The sequence below is a fragment of the Dermacentor andersoni genome, chromosome 3 (genome assembly GCF_023375885.2).
Source record: "Dermacentor andersoni chromosome 3, qqDerAnde1_hic_scaffold, whole genome shotgun sequence".
NCBI lineage: Eukaryota > Metazoa > Arthropoda > Arachnida > Ixodida > Ixodidae > Dermacentor > Dermacentor andersoni.
The window spans coordinates 45,232,520-45,252,406 of NC_092816.1; the positions used below are offsets into that span (position 1 = coordinate 45,232,520).

At 47.7% G+C, this 19,887-nt stretch overlaps 3 protein-coding genes across 3 annotated transcripts; 2 read left to right on the top strand and 1 right to left on the bottom strand.

Annotated features, from left to right (window-relative positions):
• The first annotated feature begins 175 nt into the window (after window positions 1–175).
• On the top strand, window positions 176–14,959 carry LOC126520692 (nucleoside hydrolase-like). The gene is made up of 4 exons (XM_055064102.2): window positions 176–489; window positions 1,473–1,767; window positions 3,098–3,234; window positions 12,436–14,959. The coding sequence occupies exons 1-4, from the start codon at window positions 358–360 to the stop codon at window positions 12,790–12,792; spliced, it is 921 nt and encodes a 306-aa protein (XP_054920077.1). The 5' UTR covers window positions 176–357; the 3' UTR covers window positions 12,793–14,959.
• Window positions 4,349–7,479, top strand: LOC126516379 (uncharacterized). The gene is made up of 5 exons (XM_055064100.2): window positions 4,349–4,641; window positions 4,705–4,813; window positions 5,028–5,145; window positions 5,509–5,843; window positions 6,239–7,479. The coding sequence occupies exons 1-5, from the start codon at window positions 4,376–4,378 to the stop codon at window positions 6,485–6,487; spliced, it is 1,077 nt and encodes a 358-aa protein (XP_054920075.1). The 5' UTR covers window positions 4,349–4,375; the 3' UTR covers window positions 6,488–7,479.
• LOC129381340 (putative nuclease HARBI1) lies at window positions 8,072–10,502 on the bottom strand. The gene is made up of 3 exons (XM_055064099.1): window positions 9,728–10,502; window positions 9,496–9,637; window positions 8,072–8,983 (listed from the first exon to the last, which is right to left on the bottom strand). The coding sequence occupies exons 1-3, from the start codon at window positions 10,271–10,273 to the stop codon at window positions 8,484–8,486; spliced, it is 1,188 nt and encodes a 395-aa protein (XP_054920074.1). The 5' UTR covers window positions 10,274–10,502; the 3' UTR covers window positions 8,072–8,483.
• Window positions 14,960–19,887: the final 4,928 nt, after the last annotated feature.

Consider the following 19,887-nt stretch of genomic DNA (forward strand, 5'->3'; position numbering starts at 1 on the left):
CAATGGCCGTACCTGCCGCTAACAAATCGCTACACTTAGACAACACAGAATAAACTTATTCTTCGTACAACCGTACGGACACAATGCTTATTCGTCGTCGTGGTGTGTGCGATGCCGATTCAAAGCGGTGAATGTCTCCCCTACAGAAACTGAGCCGTCGTTTCACATCATCACAGAGGGCAAGTTGAATGGCTTTTCCTTTTTACTGTTTGAATAAATTAAGGGTACACGTACAAAACTGGCTAAATCCGTTGGCGCGCGCCCCTATATATAGTGTGGCCAAAGACGCCGAGGCCAATCCCGAAAGGCGGTCCACTGAGACTCATCGTGGACGTGGACACGGGTGTGGACGACGCCATGGCGCTCGTCTTCGCCCTGACCTCGGAGCGCGCTACGGTGGACGCGATCACCGTGGTGGCGGGAAACGCTTACCTGGACGTAGCGTACAACAACACCCTGCGCGTACTCAAGCTCCTCGACAGGCCTGAGGTGAGCATCACGTCACTTTCGTCGTGGTTCTTTTGTGAACGTAAGCGAAGGATTCGAAGGACTACGACGTGGCATATTCATTATCTTATCGAATCTTCCCGGTGCTAACTGGCCGAAGGCTATCCGACGGCCGTTCCACAGCAATCTGCTGCTGCGCCCAGGGTCTCTGTTCAGAAAGCTCGGCAGCGTGCTCGAGGTGACGAACAGTGACACGCACCGTTCGTGTGTTCACAGACGACAGTCGTTTTGAGCGCGCATCGAAACAGTTTCTAAATTTGAGCGCAGGATTGTGCCGTAGAGAGCTCGAGAAGCTCGTCGGCAGAGCCGATATGTGAGCGCCCAGCTACAATACCGACACCTTTAGCAACACCAGTGAAGCGAAGGCGAAGGGATTGAAGAACCTGTAAGCAGCCGGTTGAGAGATCGTATAGCTATTATTAGTTTGTCTATTTAAGTACATAACTCTGCATGCAGATACAAAATGCTGCGAATGGCCTCCAAGACAGCCGCTATTGTATACCGGTGTCTACACACGGTTGCCTATGAGATACCTCCGTTACCTTAAATGACATTTACATGCGTCTGTGGTGAGCAAAATATATATACTATATATATTGTAGAACAAAGAGAGTGGGCGTACCATCGCGGCGCCAAAGTTTCGATAACGCAACTTGTCAAGCATCGTCAAATGTCTTTGACGTAATCAAGGTTTTATCGTAAAGCGCTGGCACCGAACTGGGAGTCGTCTCTTCCCTTTGATTTCCTATATTCGCTGTGCTACTCTATGTGCCAAGCCAGTCGATATACGCGAATAGCGATGACGCAGGCCAACGCACACCCCGAACTTAATGAGACAGTACGCTTGAATATGGGTGTCCCCGCGGGCGGAAGTTGTAAAAGTGCATCATCGCCGTCCCTTTTCGTGTGCGACCTGTTTTAACGGCCTTTCTTCTTTTGATAACGTGCCCCAACTTTTCTGCAAGGTTCCGGTTTACAAAGGCGCCGACCGGCCCATCTTGGGGCTGTGGAAAACGGAGAAGCACTACTTCGGGCCGGACAACTTCGGCGGCGTCAGCGGCAAGTACCCGATGGCCGCGCCACAGTCGGAATCCAGGAAGCTCGCGCACGTCGCCATGCGGGACATGATCAGGCAGCGGCCCAAGGAGCTCACGCTCGTGCTGCTGGCGCCGCTCACAAACTTGGCCACCGCGATGCTCATGGATCCTGGCCTGACCGACGACGTCGCGCAGATCTTCGTCTTGGGAGGCACCATTTACGGTACGCCGCGAGGAGCCCCCGGGTTAGCTTGGAAAAACAAGTATATATACATGCATATAAAAGGAAGTTTACCGAGCCACCAGATTTGTTTGACGAGATCTGTTCTGGGTTCTCGAATTTTACGATTTGGGCATGTTGATGATGCAGGCCGGGAGAAATGTTAAAAAATATATAATAATAATAATAATAATAATAATAATAATAATAATAATAATAATAATAATAATAATAATAATAATAATAATAATAATAATAACGACAAGGACAACAGTACGAGCTTTTCTCCCCCCTCCCGCCAAGCGTGTCTAATTATTTCTTCGTTTGCCCGCGTCCACGCTACTTGTTCGCTGTTACAGTGATTTCTTCCGTCGCCCTACTCGGTTACTGCGACAGCAGTTAGCTCAGCGACGAGTTCAATGACCTTATCCGTATACAATACATATTTTATTAACTCTCTCAAGGTTACATCAGCAACAAAGGAGAGAGGACGCGAGGCAACCTATCGCAACGCAACAAGGACGTATCGTAATTAAGCTGTGCTCGGCGACATGCACATATGCCCGAGAACAACTTACTTGCGATGCAGTCAAAGTTGTATTTCGCCGCCACAGTGTGCGGCCTGAGGGGGGGGGGGGCAACCCTGAATACACGTGCTGAGGTCACTAGTCATTACCGAAGTTCTTGCCCAACAGCTGAATGGTGAACGCTTCTGCCTCCACACTTGCCCTTGTCACAGGCGCGCGGGTTGGATGCCCATAGACGCGTTCTATAGGGCGAGCAAAGCTTTTTTGTCTTTCTTTCTAGTACGTCGAGCGCGAGATCGAGTGATGACGAGAAAGTGGCCGGGCTACACGACGATGGACGCAGTGGAAAGGACGGCCACAACCAACCCGATGTCTAGCACGTATACCGCGGGGTCTCTATAATATGGAGTTCGAAAAAGCGTTAACTAGAACGTAAACTAGAACAGAAATGCCTTCGGAACAAGTATAATATGCATCGGGTCATTTCACATATGAACGCACTTTGCCTCCAATTTGTCTACAGTTCTGCGACTACAATATATGTGCCTCTTGAATTGTTAACGAAAACGAATTTGGCCAGTTTGGATTCATCAGTCTGTCAGTTCATCCGACACGTATTTCACGCGTGCAGGCAAATGCGGTGAACCGCGTATTGTCCGTCAACGTCATTTTTTTACACTATTCAGCAGCGACGTCATCGCCACATCTTCATTCACAGCGTGCTTTTCGCTGGAATGAACTTTCACTATCTCATGCTGTTTCTCGAAGTAAGTGTTTTCCATGTTTTCCAAATGTATATATTGCAGGAAAGGGCAACGTCGAGCCTGGCGCTGAGTTCAACTTTGTCACCGACCCGGAGGCGGCCCGCATTGTTCTGCAGAGGGCCACTTGTCCCGTGACCTTCGTGGTCTGGGAAGCTGTGCTTCAAGGCACAGTGCAGTGGGTGAGCGATGCTGGGAGCTTCAGCGACGGCTGCCTCCAGCGTTCAGGGGCGAAATCGTTTGAATAGTGAAACATTCGAAGCAAAATGAATGCAAACATTCGAAATTTCGACCATCGATTGGAATATCAAATATCTTACTTGTGAAAGCATTTGAGTTATACTAACTGTTCGTACTGGTTGCTGAAGTTTTCGGTGAGTCATACGTGCGTCCGAGACGTGGGCAGGGGTGCGATTTTGTAGAAATGACTTTTTTCATGCCAATGCCTTCTCGCGTGACGTCACCGATTTTGGAAATTGTGTGTACGTAGGCACGACGTTTTCTTGGATCGTCCAATCAGAAGCTCCCTTCATTGGCCGGATGTTTCTTTCGTGTTCTCTTCTCTTTTTCCGGGACTGTATAGCAAATTTGTTTTGTAAAACGGCACTTAATAAAAGCAGACTTCCATGCTGCGTAAAGCAAATTCATTTTGTTACCGTACAACGCAAAAGCTGCCGCAGTCCAAAGAAATGCAAACGCAAGTGCTCTATTTTTGAAGTCGTAGCCACATAGTAGTCGGATGTGCATCCAATCCATGCCGTTGAGCGCAAGCAAAATGGCAGCCTTTGTTTACCTGTGAACAGCTGACAGCCCCTAGCGTGTCTGTCTGAACAGCTGACAGCCCCTTGCGTGCCCGTAATTGCGGCCCCGCCCACGTCAGATACTGATTGAGGTGAGTAATTATTGCTCGTGTAGTGCTTGCATTGTCGTGTGGTTTTCGCTGCATGTCTGACGTGTGATAATTTCTTCTTTAGGAAGAGCCAAGAAGAATTATCCGTAGCCCCCGAGGTGAAACTTTGCAACATAGTGGATCGAGAACTGTCAAGGCATTTTCCATAGGGCACCGCCATGACATAACGATAGCTTCCTTAAAGTTATCTCTGCATCGGTAATACTTCCTGCACTGATACGCTCCGAGAAAGAAGCTGCTACAACATTAAATGTGAGTAGTGACTTCACCTTTTTTTACATTAGTGGTATAAAAAGGCAGAAATAAGTCGTAGTGAGCACTTTATGCAGGCGCTTAGCTTAGACAGAATGTTTGCCTCTAAATTTCTTACTGTGCTGAGGGCCGGCTGAAATTCCCAAGTTGACAAAGAGAAAATGGCAGCAAAAGGGCCGCGGGTGTCCAAAGAGCAGGCGGCTATTCTCGTGCAGTTCATCGAGCAGCACCCATACCTGGCGAGAGCTTCTACAGAGTTCTCGCCACGTATGACTGCTGCTCGAAAAAACGAACTGTGGGAGGAGGTGGCGGCGGTGCTTAACGCACAGGGGCCAGCCGTAAAGGCCACCAGCCGTTGGCGGAACCATTGGGCCAAGATGGCCCATAAAGCGAAAAAAGAAGCGGCCAGGGCCGCGAGCGAGAAGAGGTGAGCTTCTAATGATGCTGACAGTAACGTAGTTTCACGTTGTCGTTGTTGCCGTGTTTGCAGGGCTACTGGAGGTGGCAAAGTGGGTGGCGTGGACGGCCGCGTCCTCGACGTCCTTATGAGGACAGGAGGGGTCCTTGTTTCCCCCCCTGAGTACTTCCCCGATAGCGAGGTGCGTACATTGGATTTAAAGAAGTGTTGTTTGTGTGACCTGCTGTGACCTCACAAATTTTCAGCATTACATTGTAACACAATATTGCAAAATTTTTAAGCCCTTTTTTTTTGTGCAAGTGACAATATAGGTTATGTACTCTGAGCAGCAACTTGTGTACATGATGCGCATTGCACACACTGCTCGCAATGTCTGAACACTACTCTGACTGCAGGACGAGGCAAGTTCAGAGGAAGCTGCAGGGCCCAGCGGTTCCCGCAGACATCTACCAGCGACAACTGCTTTCGTGGTGTCGGGCCCTGCAGCTGTTGCTGGGCCAAGTGGCCTTACACGTAAGGCAGTGACCTAGCTTTTGTAGTAGCATTGTTGTTTGCAGTTGCTGTATGATCTTGCTATGAAGTAAAGTACGTCACTGTGCTGTTATTACCTTTGTGTCGAACATCCAGCTCTCATTCATGGAGGAGAAATGCAACACTACAAATGACATCATGTTGTAATAGAGATTCCTTGTGCTTCTTAAGGGTTACTGCTACCAGCAACTTTCTGTGGCATCTTTTGCTCTAACTACCTGTTTTGTGTATCATTATTGTAGCTATGCAGCTATAATGACATTTCAAAGTGACTGGTTAGGACAATCAATCTGTGTAGGTTGGATAACAGTGAATGAGCAGTCTTTGCTTTTGCTTTGCATGAAGAGCCACCGGCTACCCCCCAGGTGCTGCGGCCTACCACCCAGGTGCCGCGGCCAACCCCGCAGGTGCCTCAGCCAACCCCGCAGGTGCCGCAGCCAACCCCGCAGGTGCCGCAGCCAACCCCGCAGCCAACCCCGCAGGTGCCGCAGCCAACCCCGCAGGTGCCGCAGCCTACCCCTCGAGAGCCACGGGCACCCCGTAGACAGCCCAGGCAGCAGGAACTTGATGGTGCTGTGATGACGGCTACTGCCGCATACGTTCGCCAGAGCCAGTTGGAGGAAGCCAGAGTTCAAGAGGACACTCGCTTCCGCCAACAACTGCTGGAGCAAAACCGGCAGGTATGTGCAAGGCCACAGATGTATATTTTTCTGCGTATGAAATTGATGAGCATATGACCTCTCTAAAAATTATATTAATCAGTGAACAAGCCTAATGTATACGTGTAGTCCTGTGGTGATATCTTGTACACATTCGCGTGATATAACATGTGTAAATATCTACGCAATTATGTGGCAAAAAGAAAAAAGTGGCGTTGAATTCAAGGAAGCAGGTATAGCAATGTAACACATCTTAATGGAATGCGACGGCACAAGTTTGATGGGCCAGAAAGATATTTCCAGTGTTTGAATATACAATGACAAGACAATAGCCTGCAAATGGGGATGAATGCAACACACAAAGGCCCTGTTACTGAGCTTCTGTAATTAAACTAATTACACATCTTTGCTAACAGCACCACGAGGCCCACCTGCAGAGCCTGCGGCAGCACCACGAGGCCCACATGGAGAGCCTGCGGCACCTCGGGGAGGAGGTGGCGGCAATGCGGGAAGTGGAGTCTCAGCGCCTTGAAGTGCAGCGGCAACGCCTCGAAGTGGCGCGTCGGTCGCACGAGACCAACGAGCGCCTGCTTCAGCTGCTGCTGGCTGCACTGGGGCATGGTGGCAGCCAAGCCCCTCCCCCCTCTCAGGCCCCACATAATTAAACGATGCAAAGGTAGCATAGGCAAGGAATTTGTAACTTATCTTAAAATTTGCTGATGTATTAATGATATGAAGGGCAAATATTGCTAGTTTGCAAATAAATAATTGCTGAAGTCACCCTTTAATGCAACCATAAGTAGCATAGCCGTTGCAGCATGAATTTTTTCTTCAAGGTTTACTTCAGCCATAAGAGCGTGCACACCATCAGGCTCACCTGCAAAAGTGCCTGTAGGCCTGGTGTGTGCGGGCATTCCGACTGTGGCGCTGCAATTTTGAGGTGCCTAGTTATTGTCATGTCAATTTAAGCACGACGCCACACTGCAAGTGTTCTACAATTTAATCCTTGTCATCGAATGGTGAAATTTTCAGGCCTTACTATAATGTCGAAAGCAACCTGTCAATATACATAGCAAAAAAGAAAAAAGTTATGAAAATTCCTTGCCTATGCTCCTTCTTTTCATTTGTAATGTTTATTTTTTGTTTGTTGCGTATTTGTTTGTGTCACTACGTACTGAGCTGGAATGTCTCTTTTCTTGCACATCTGTCTCATTATCAAACAATTTGTTGTCATTCAGTAATCTTTCAGGTTGTGATACATTGTATTTTAGCCCTTGTGGTGCAATTTGTGTGTAATATTTATGCAGTTTGTCTTACTGAATATCATAATATGGTGCTATGGCTCTTTCAGTTTGAGCGCCACAACAGCATGTTCCTTTCACATGTAGTGATGTACCTATACATTTCGCTGTGATAAATATTCGGTTGGCATGTGATTTAAGCACCTGCTCATTTCTGTTTCTGGTGCAGTTTAGGCCAGTTGTTATTACTGTGTACTTGTGCAGTGTACAACAGTTTTCTGAAACGATGCATGCCGTTACCTGTGATATATTACGATGCAAGAACAATGTGATCCGATATTTATTCCAAAGTGTCTGTGATATGTTGCATAATGTCTCTACTACTGAGTACTCATGATTCTCACACTTCTTCAATGTAGAGACTATCACATGTGATGTGTGCATAAACAAGTGTATGTTGAAGATTGAAATACAGAAAGGTGCAGTTTTCCTCTAGTGCTTTTATTTACACATCGCAACCACATTTCTAGTGCTAGCTTGCACTGTACAAATATTACTGATTAACATTGCTGAGTTCTGCTATATACAAGTGAGGTCACTTTGTTAAAATCTATCAACTGCTCGTGCGTGCACACACTTCACGGGAGCCACAGCGTTTGACATGTCGGATGACCAGTTGGACGGCATTTTCGTCACTCGAAAGGAACTTTGCCGTTGTTGCGAGACAAAATGGTGGAGGACCTAGAAGCTGCGCGTGCAACAGCACGTTCCATGGAGCGGAAGGTGTGACGTGCACTGTACATCTTGGCTTCTGTGAGCTTCTCTGTGCTAGTAGAAAGTGAGGAGACAGGTGCTTATGTCCATCAATGCGTAAGGGGATACGAGTAAGAATCGGGCTACATGCATCTAGATGACGACAGCAGCAGCAAGCAAATTGTGGCAGACACTTTGAATATGCACTTATTTTTAGCTTGCTTTCAATCTCATATGTCACCTCTAACAATACTGTTTTACTTACTATAAGTGCAGGCTTTACATAACCCTTCACTACACAACTTTTATGTACCCACCGTGGTTGCTCAGTGGCTATGGTGTTAGGCTGCTGAGCACGAGGGATCGAATCCCGGCCACGGCGGCTGCATTGCGAAAACACCCGTGTACTTAGATTTAGGTGCACGTCAAAGAACCCCAGGTGGTCGAAATTTCCGGAGCCCTCCACTACGGCGTGCCTCATAATCGGAAAGTGGTTTTGGCACGTAAAACCACATAATTTAATTTTTTTAACAACTTTTACATTTCTCAACAAATCATGAATGCTTTGCATTACGCAGACATCAACTACAACTTAGCACGGGAAATGTATCTGCAATTTCACAGCATGAAATGCACAATGCAATTACTTAAAACTGTGTGCATGCACCTAACGATGCTGACGCTGCTGTTGACGTCGCAGCTGCCGCCGCACGCTCCTCAAATAACGCATGTGCTGCGCACGGGTTGTTCCAAACATGCCAATGACATTGTCGCGAACAGCCCGCCCTCTCAAGTAGTGCATTCTAGAGCCCGTGTTACGGGGCAGACTGTGTGGCATGGGGTCGCCGTTATTGTCAAGCTCACTACTACTACTGCCGCTGCTGCTGTCGTCATCACTGTCATCGCCTGACTCGTCGCCTTCAGAAAGGCGAAGGTTGTGCAACACAGCACATGCCGCGACAATGTTGGCTGCACGTTCCGGCTCGTAGAGGAGGGTGCGATATCGCTGAAGACAGCGGAAACGGCTCTTTAAGAGCCCAATGCACCTCTCCACTACGGAACGCATGGCGGCATGTGCTGTGTTGTACTGCCCCTCGGCTGTGTGCACTGGAGGATGGCCAGGAACCGGGGTAAGGAGCCACGGCTCCAAGGGGTAGCCACTGTCACCTGCACAAAGATGGAAATAGTACATTGAGTACTCCGCTGACGAGAGGCAAGTTGTCAACTGAGGAAAGCTACAGCATCATTCTACAAAGGTAGACTTCAGGGTTGCAAGTCCCAAGTAAAAGCATGAGTTGAGCATGTCCATACCCGTCACAAACTCTTAACCAATTTACAAGTGTACGCGGTGCCTGCCACAAACAAGAAATCAACACTTGTTGGTGCTATCAATGACAGTAGTAGCAGTAATGTGTGTTCATTTCTTCTGCTTCTGGCAGTCACTGGGTGCAGAAAGCACTAATACGTGTTGCTTTCGTCAGCTCCTCGCAGACACATAATGTGCTTGTAACTTAACACTTCGAACATTGCCAATGGTGGCAGTCAATGTCTTAATTTTCTTTTTTTACTCCGGAATTACTGATGTTCTTGTGGTTTGGTTAAAAGTTTGGGTTGGAGCGGACACGGCGTTCTGCGCTGCTGAAGCGTGACTGCGCCAAAAAAAAATGTTTTTTTCTCACCGAGGAGGTATTCCCCGGCATTCACGATGCGCCCCGCTTGGAACCGCCGGCGCAACCATGTCGTCCGCCAGACAAAAGCGTCGTGGTCCGACCCCGGTCGCATAGGGTCCAAGGCCAAGATTTTCATGTCCGCGTCGCAGATCTGAGGTAAAACGTAAACCAGAGAAAGTGCCCGTTGGCAAGAGCAACGTAACTTTCAAAAGGGATCGCAGAAAACGTGAGTTTTACTTACGAACATGCAGTTGAGGGCGTAGTATCCCTTGCGGCACATGAACACAGCCTTGCGCTCACCCTTGGGTGCGATGATGGCTATGAGGCTGCCGTCTACGCATCCGATGACGCCGGGGATAACGCCGCGCCGAAGGAAACCCTCCTTCACGGCTGCCTTTTCCTCGGCTGTCTTTGGAAAATGGACCCACTTGTTGCGGGCCCCTGCGTTCACGACAGCCTCTGCCACACGTCGCACGCACTCGCTCACCGTCGACTGCGACACACGGATCGTCTCCTCGCTCCCAACGGACGCTTGGAAGCTCCCGGTAGCAAAGAAGCGCAGCGCACACAACACTTTCCGCTCCACCGACAGTCCCGTCGCTCGCTCAGCTTCTAGTTCCCCCGCCAGTTCCTCGCACAACAACCGCACCGTTCCCTTCGAGAGGCGAAAACGCCGTCGAAAATGGTCATCCGGCATGTCAAACGCGTCGTCTGGCTCTCCCTGTTCACGTCGGCGACGGCGAAGAGCCACGGCCATAGCGATCAGAGGGGCGGCCATTTTTTTCATGCCTTCGGAAACGACCCTGCCTCTGGCCGTTCCAAAAATCCGTGCCTTTTGCTCCGCATAATGAGTGCCTCAACGTCACGATGACGATTACAGTTTTTGCGGGTTCCTGACGTCGCGTGATTGACAGACAAAATGGGCGCGGCCCGGTCATTTTCGACCAATGGCTGCTCAGTGATGGCGGCAAAAGGCATGGAAAAAGTAATAGAATTGCTACAAAATCGCACCGCAGAGCTGGTGTTTTGCTTCCTATACCAATTTATCTTTAGCGTTTGCCTTGGTTCGTGTCGTGTTGTCTGATCCCTTTTCTATGTCATATGTCTAATGGCAGGAAAAAAAACACAGTTAAACAACGATATGACATAAACGGAAAGAAGACGCAAATGTGCACACTGAAATCTCGGAGGCAAGAACGTTCTCTGGCTGCACGATAGGTGGCGCCACAAAGCATCGTCGCAGACAGTTTAATAACAAGAGCTTGGTGGCGCAACACAGCGCCCAGTGCCAAAGGGGGCGCTCATAACATCCATCCTCCATCCATCCATCGATCCAGCAGAGAGCCCAGACAATTTACCAATGCGCCTAGTATCTGCGCCTTGCTGACGTATGTTTGTCAACTCGCCCATGAAGTGGGGATTGATGGACAAGAGCGCGTGCAAAACAAACCTGAATAACCTGAACTTGCTGTGAAGTCCTTTCAGTGACAAGTTTATCCCAGGAACCTTAAATATTTTCTGCTTCTGAAAGTCAAGGAAACTAAACAAAACGAGAAATACTTAATTACATTTAATTTTATGGCGATCAGCGCAGCACAAGTGCCTCTGGAAGTGCGGCATCGGACTGCAAACGAAAGGCTGGCTGTGTCACGAAAACTGAAGGTGGCGCTCAAATAGCGTCACGAACGCCTCGTCAGGAACCAGCCCAGCCATTTGAAGGCTCAGCGTCGCCGAAAGCTGGTCGCGCGCCACTACCAGTTCTCGTCAATCGATCCAAGGTTCCACTGATCATGATTATGCTTTCCTCCGCATTCGACACGGGTCAAGGCCGTTGTTCGGCTTACGCACCCATGGAAATGTAGGGGGGTGCAGGAGGGGAGGGGGAATCCCGTCTTGGTTTCGCTCACTCATCTTGACGTGGTCAACCAGCTCGGATGTATTGGCGCTGCGGTCAATAGTGCGCGGCACCACGTGACCACCACGTTCGGATTATATGGTTGTGTTCAGCTTATGGGTGTCCCGTCCAAAGCCACATTACCCGCGGCCGTCGTGTTGAACTGTTTTCAATAAAACGCCACGTGATTATTTGTTTAGCTCTGCATGACTCGAGGCCCCATGGCGTATGCTTCTCGGGGCTGCCACGGGCACATGACGCCGCAACCATAGGGGTGGTACACAAGCCCTTGTTTGGTTTTTCCAATAAGAGATCGTGGTTGATATGGGTAGAACTGGGAAAACAAAGAGAGAATGAAAATGTGTGTGCCTGTAAAGGCAGTAAAAAGCCGGACGCAGTAAAATTAACGACAATGGCTACGGAAGTGTGTCCCGGTGCGGAACACGAAGTTGTGTCTTGTCCTAAGACGCCTTCGAGGACGTGGTTTCGTGCGCCATCGTCTGCACCGAAGTGTTACGCGGAAAGCACGACAAGGGACCACAGCTCTGTACTTTGCACTGGAGTTTTACTCCATAGCCGACGTCGTAAGCTTCACGTCATCCCGCTGCTCAGGCGCACATCGCTTCATTTATATTAGTTTTCCCATTGCTACTAGTTACAAAATCACGTCAAGACGCAACAAGGATTGCTTGCTATTCAGCGATGTTTGATATTTTCGACTTGCTCTCGTTTTCCGCACTGCTTCCTTCACGTTCCAATACGTACAGCGTACGTTCAATATATTCTGCGACACGTGGTCGGAGAAGCTACAAAACTACACAAAGGCACCGACGCACGAAAAAAGAAAGAAGTTTTAATGGACACCAGTAATTGGAACGGTTCTCCGTTGTTCCGCATGTCGGCGTGCAGTCTTGGAGCACCCTTGGTCGATTTACGGACACCCTGTTGCAGCTCACATAGATCACGAATGTGGTAACTTGCTCAGATAATTACGATTCTGCAGACGTTGGATGCAGTGCCCTTATTTATTTCTGTTCTTTCTTTTTTTGTTCCAGGACGTCTATTACGACGTGGTCAAGGAGGACACGAAGCTGGCGAGGTTCCTGCGCGAAGTGAACAACCACACCATCGAATGCTGCCTGAAGCAATTGTCCAGACCTTTCCAGCTCGGAGACTTCCTGGCGGTGCTGGCCGCGCTGGTTCCGGACAGCGTGAGTGGTTCGGTGGAGAGCCGCTCCGACGTCGAGCTGCACGGCGACTACACCCGAGGCCAGATGGTGCACGCCTGGCTTCCACAACACCTGCCTCACATGAAGCACAACGTGACCGTCGTCCGGAGCTTCGACACCGACGTCGTGGCAGATCATTTCCGCAAGGTGTTTCTGGCAGAGGACAGCGGCGACAGCGAGTGACTTAACCCAAGGAGTGCATGCAGCTGAAAGATCGTTTCATTTACTCGGTCATTCATTCATTCAGTTTTTTTTTGTTGTTGTTGTCGTCGTAGTTGGCGTTCGGTGATGTAGGCGACAGGTCGTGCCGGCAGGTTGGCCATTCTCAGTTTCTCGTCTTTCCTTTGGTAAAATCGCGGGTTTAGTTATGTACAAAAAACACACGAAAAAAGGAAAGATGGAAGGTAAGCTAGGGAGGAAAATTTAGTTTCTTCGATCGACTCTTCATCGTTCGCACGATCTCGGAATGCCGTAAAAAACCGGCATACAATGCGGTCCTGAACTTACTCTGAGAAAGGCAATTTCAGGCCCACTAAAATAGAAAGAGAGAGAAAAAAACGAGAGTGCAAGAGGGAAATTATTCCTCGTATAATATGACAAATTGATATTTAGTTTTGAGCGCCATATAACTTAAAAGAAATCATTTTTATAAGCTCGAATGAATCACGAAAATCAAGGTTGACATGGTCAATTTACTATGAATAGAAAAAGCCTTCGTATTATATGCCGAACTTTACGGTAAGCTGGTTTTAAAGGGCTGCGAGAATTAAGAGCTCCAAAGCAGTGATTCTCGACAGGGCTGGCGAATGGGCAACGTTAATTTGACTGTCAGATCAACCCTCCTAAGCAGCTGTCTTCTATTTAGTCAATTAACCGTGAGGTCAAACAGGGGAAAGCCTTCGCATCCGCCAAACGTTCTCGCAAGAAAAACAAAGCAATGTGCTTATGCGCGCCATAAATTTGGTCACACTCTTGCGCCGATAGGCATGCGGGCTAGTGTATAGATAGCGCACGTGGTAATTTGTAGCAGCTATGCGCGTTACGTGTTTATGCGTTATACAGTTATGCGTTACGAAGTGACAACAGCTATGCCCTTCATCGCGTAGGTGCTACGAATCGACGAAGCGTCCACTTACTGTGCCAGCTCCCAGAAAGTGAGAAAACGAATTTTAGAGCCGCCACATTAGGTGTCAACTCTACACGGATATAGTCGAGGCCGAAATTATCGCGACGATTTATTTTAAACGTTTGTTGCACGCACGTGTCACTTTTCCAGAGCTCGAGGAAAGGTTTGCGAAGTGAGTAACTTACGATGCCAACCACTTTTTAACCATTTAAGCACTTTAACGGTGACCGGACTTTGCACAACGAATTGAGGTCGGTGCAAGAGAGGTGGATATGCACAGAGACGTAGCATAGCTATACCTATGCCTAGCCTTGACGCTGTTAGACGCTTCGTGGTTCCATAAAGCGTCGTGCTGTCGTCCTCAGTCACGCTTTCAATTTTTGTGAGAATAGATAAGACGTCCCGCGCCTTGTTGCAGTGTTATACCTAGACTTGCACCACTAACGCCTGTTGGTTTTAACTCTCGCCATGATGTCGCTTCTTCCTAGTTAATTTAGCCCTAAACCTGTGCACCGCTGAAATACGATAGATTTAAGTACTGGCGATCACGACTTGCTTTATTGTTTCTTCAGATGGCGGACAATAACGATCGATTGTGCTGACATCCTGCTGCAGAAATGCCACACTATACTGCACTAGGTGGTGCCCTGAATTGCGATGATGACGTCCTTGAAAAGCAGCACCAACCCTAAATATATGTGTTTGGCATTGGCTATGGCTTCGTTCTATGCGGATTTCTGTTTCTTGACATGCTGTCTTTCGTAATTTGGGCTGAATTTCACTCAGCACGTCTTATTCTTTCAAGTTCATGATAGCAGACTTTTTTTTCTGGATATATACCTAGCGCAAATGCGTTTGATATGGCATCATGCTTTTTTTCTTCAGATTTTTTTTTTCAATGTCGTGCACAGCGCTCAAGATCGCGTGCTGCACGAAACGAGACAATTGCAACTGCCCGCGCGCGACGCCGTCAGCGTAAGTGCGCCGCGCCGCAAGAAAGCGAGGAGAAAAACAAACGAAGGCGATGCCTGCGACGCATGCGTGATGCTATCCTCGAGGTCTTGTGTGGGAGAACGCAGGGAAGGAATTTCGCCTGCGGAGGCTAGACGGGACAAGTGGAGAGAGAGTCTCGCTTCGCAGTGGAGCTCGCCTCCTGAAATCATGGTTTCGCGGTACTGAAATATTTCTATCTCGGCTATTAATGAGCCGATATGAAAAAAGAAATTGCGGCGGAACGCTCCCTAGAGGACACGTAACAACTTCCAGCGTATGACCGAAGTTTGCTGTGTGTCCTGGTAAAGGGCCTTTTAATGTGGATTAGGGTGGATGAAGGTGGATTAAGGTCGATTAAGGAGGTATGGTAGGGTAAATGGTACATGTTAGGTTTAATTTAATATTTTAGAAACGGATGCAGGTATTCGCATCAAATTTCACGCGCTTACAGAAGATGCTCTTGGGTACAACATGAGACACTTTGTTAGTGCCTAGACGGATTGCCTTTCCTGTGGCCCACTCCCAAAATATCAGGTGTTTAATTATTTCATGTGCCTTTTCTCTGCAACCACGCAGAGGAATGTGATGATATTACATGGTGTTATTCTAAATACTCATAGGTTATATCTGAACTAAAGAGATATCATATCCGCTTTGGAGTTCGTGCCCCGCCAAAAAAATACCTCTGCTTGCACAAAGCCAAAGGAGGGGTTTCTTGCAGTGTAAGTTTTTCCATTGTTATCATTCATATTATCGGAAATTTTTTTAGTTCAGAATAATTATGACAGGTTGTAGTACATGTGTACAAAATTTCACTGGAATGGGTTGAATATTTTCTGAGAAAAGGTACATTGAATTTGAAAAATTCAAAAAAATGCAATTTGAGAAAAATAAAGTTTTGTGTTCGAATACTGATTGTGGATGCTCAAAATGTCCCAAGAGAAAACATTTCACTGCTGAGTTTCTGGCATGTGTCCCCCAACACCTTTCTTAGTGTTCATTTTTATCCGTCGTCCTTCCTTGCTCTTGGCAGAGTCATAGAATTATGCCCTGTCAACACGCTCTCTGACCATACTGTCGAGGGCAATATTACAAAACACACCCGGAGCAATTCAAAGGTCCTCCAGAACAGCTTTTCGTGCAGAATTACCGTCATTGTAGTAGGCTACAACATTGCTAGTTGCTGTCTTTAACGTGTAAGCATTGACAAAGTTTTCTTAGGGCAACAGCACCAGATGAGTTGGTTGAGCGACTCATTGGTGTTCTGTGTTCGTTCATCAAGACATGTGCTCAGAAGACCGATTACCTTGGAAAGTTCTCTTTCTGTTCCATTTGCTGGACGATCGTACCATCTTCAGGGCAAGTAATAGGTTTGAAAATCGAAATAGAGGCGACCGTAATGGTGGGAACAATAACAAAGACGAAACACGCTACAAGAGCACCACTAGCGGTACATTTGCGTTAAAAGGAAATATTTTCAACCGTATATGATCGTGACGTAATAGTTCTGCGGAAACGCGCAAAGTGGAGAGAACTAATCAATTAAGAGAAAAAGAGACATCCACACAATCGTAGCAGTTGCTGCAAAGGAAATCCATACTGGTTCCTCGAAAGAAAAGCCTCGCAGTTGAAGAAAAATTCGTCCCGGACTCGAACTCAGGATCACCGCCTTTCCGGGACAGCCGCTCTGCCATCTGAGCTAACCAGGCGGTTAGCAGATGGCTGGGCGAAGCCGAATTCATCGAGAACTCGAACAAAAGGCAAGAGTTTGACGTAATAGCTCTTCCCTACTGTGGACTATTACGGCAAACTCTTGCTTTTTCTTCGAGTCAAAAGTGTCAATGAGGCATTTGAAGGCAGAGCCAAGGGTCATCTAACTGCGGTATTTTCAGCGACGTAATAATTGCGTACTAATTTTTTTCCGACTGATAAATAAACCCCGCGAAATATGGAGAATATCACGTGACTGCGCTCCCCCCCGGATTGGTGAATTGTGGATGTAGTTGTGTTCGTATAATTAAAAAAAATAGCACATGTAACGCTTTCCCACCAATACCTTGAAAAGATCAGCGGACAGCATTTACTGTCCGTCCGTCCATCCGTCGGCATTGCTTAAGATTAAAGATTAAGGACAAAAGGGCCCCTGTGTTATTGCTTTGTTTTCTTCGTTGCTCTAAACTTTCATTAAGCTTGCTTTTATCCTTTTACACAAGGCCCATGGCAGTCCCAGTTATTCAGGAGTCACATACCTGATAGCCAAGTTCTGCTATCGGGGCAAGAAAAGCCGAATAATTGAATTAATGAATATTCCAATAAAAACGTGGTCGCCGCCTGGGGCGTGATGATTCGTAGGCGTCCTCGCAAAAAAAAAAAAAAAAAGAAGAGACAAATGTTGGTAGCCTCAGCGTCATCCTGCATATGGTACTCTTCTGCTTCGTTTCGTCTCTTTTTCTTCTTGTCGATCCTTCTTCTGACGTATTCCCTCGCCTCGATTAAGCACCAAGGTACCCCAACTGTCCGCCACGTTCTCCGCAAGGCCGCCTGTGTGCGTCAACAACGCAAAGGATGCGTTTGATGCAGTTGCCGACGCAGCTACATCCAGCTGCGGCCACATGTAGCAGAGAGGAATGAGGGCGTTTTCGAAGGCCGCTTCGACCTCAACGCAACCTGTTGCTTCGACCCATTAAGATCATAAAGTAAGTTTGTACAAACGCAAGTAAGCGTACTTTGTAGGGCGCTCCGCTCCAGATTAAATATAGGAGGCGAATCGCGACTGTATACCAGCAGCATGCCACCACGTGCGCGTTTTCCTTGTTTCCAGGCCACTTGCCCCCAGCAGCTGCTGTTGCAAACTTTCATTGGAACGAAGCGACTACACGACTGTTGCACGGGGTGCATGTGCTGATGTGAGTGGCGACAGATAAGATACGTTACTGAGCAATATATATATATATATATATATATATATATATATATATATATATATATATATATATATATATATATATATATATCGTGGCAGGCATTTGTCCGCATAATTTCCACTACTTAAATTTGCTGCACTTATACTGCGGAAGAATGTAGGCAATTCTGCTGGCGGACGCATAAGGCTTGACATTTTACGCATGCGTGCACTAATCAAAGTTGCTGGACGGAATTCAATCAAAAAGTTGGTGCTCGATATCGTACAGTTTCCGCCTGTATTTCTGCCAGCTAATTACGGTGCATTTTTCTTTTTTCATTTCCTAACTTGGAAGATTGAAAAAAAAAAAACATAATTTCCTCCCTACTTCCAGGCAGCGGCAATAGTGCTGGCGATGCGAGACGTGGACTTCAAGGGTCAGTCGGCTCATGTGCTTAGAGACTCGCAGGCAGCGTGTCGACTCTTCATGCGGGGAATGCTACCGCGCAGCGCCCGAAGAATACTCGGCTCACGACTGGACCTGGACCACGGCATTACGTGGTGCCCCGCGCACAACGGACTCGACGGGAACGAAAGGGCAGACCGCATAGCTCGAGGAAGCAACGACCGAGCAGCGGCCAGAACCCTAGAGGAACCACCTTCCGCAGTGAGCTCCATATTAGAGAATCAGAGGAGGGAGAGACGGACCTGCGGCCCTCCGCACTCCAAACTAAATAGGACACGAGCCCAAGACTGGCGTCGCATACAAACCAATTTATACCCGCACCTAAACCTCTTACATAAGAAGCGCCCAACATTACACGGACACCTGCCCATGGTTCGGCGCAAAACCCACGCTGGCCCACATAACGTGGAAATGTGCGGCTCGGCCAAGCAACGTCAACTCACCTTTTCTAAGTGCCACGGACTTCGTACGGCAGTGGCAGGCACTACCCACAAGAGAGGATCAGGGATTCCAATTGGCCCTCCTGGACCAAGCTCAGCGAGCCGCAAGAGCCAGTGGAGCCCTGGACTGAGGGCCCCACCCAGACATGCCATAACTCCGATTACCCGATCAATAAAGTTTTTTCTCTATCTCTCTGCCAGAAAATTCAAAAGCAGACATTAATGAATAGAGGAGGCTTCAATAAGGCAGTAGTTTCACGCCTTCAAAAGCAAAATTATTTTTACCTGGCAATTAAAAAATAAAACAAAAATAACGGCACTTTCGCCCAATGGTCGAAGCGCTCACAGGGATAGCAAGGTTCCGCTTAGCTCTTGAAATGCTCGTACGGTGTTCTAACCGTAGGTGGTTGCGACTCCGCCCGTAGGCGACCTGTGTGGTTGCACCTAGGCTCCTACGTGACACTTAAGAGCATTACCACGCCGCGTGGGGCCTGCGATTGCATCGCACAGGCGCCAGTGCGTTTGCCCGTAAGGAGCGGTGCGCCAGTGAAATCACGTAACTTTCACATTCTGAACATGAATATTGCTTCTATACTTTTTTTCGAAAGTCTGAGAAGATTAAAGAGAATACGCGTGCGCTGTCAATGAAATTTGTCGCGACTCTCGCTCGCGCATTGCAATTGTCAGAACTCATGAGGAATGATTCAGTCAACAACTCTAACCTGGTTTCAGCAACTTTGGCGGTTGAATAGCACAGCATATGTAGTTTGCGCATAGGGCGTAGATAAACATGTAGCACACATTTACATAAATTTATTGCGAACACGACGGCGACGGCGAACCTTCGCCATGAGTTTCCACATAATTGCCATCTCAACTAAAAGGCTCTCTGATTTTGATGTGTAATATTATGCGAAGACATAAAAGACCGCGGTTATTACTTGTCCCGTGTTTACTTTGCCAGTACCGAGGTGACCAGCAGCCACATTATTGTAGACACGGTTTTGATTATTGGCTTCTACACATTGTGGAACCTCTCCTATTTTATTTCTTGAACCTTACAGGGCATAACGAATCATTTTATTTTGCACGCTGAACATCATACCTCGACGTTACCATTCAAGCGATGGAAACTTTCCGAAAAGCCTGTTGCAGCTTTTTTGTTGCTCTGCAGAGAGTTTTCGATTGCGGATTGTTCTGTAGCGAAATAACTAATTAAATAGTTTACCGCACTAACTAATTTTGTTCAATTATAATCTCGCTGTATGTTTGCACGAATATACCCTCTACGACCAGATATAAACCCGAACAAGTCCCTTTATTTTTTCTTTCACGTGGAATGGTGTTCGGG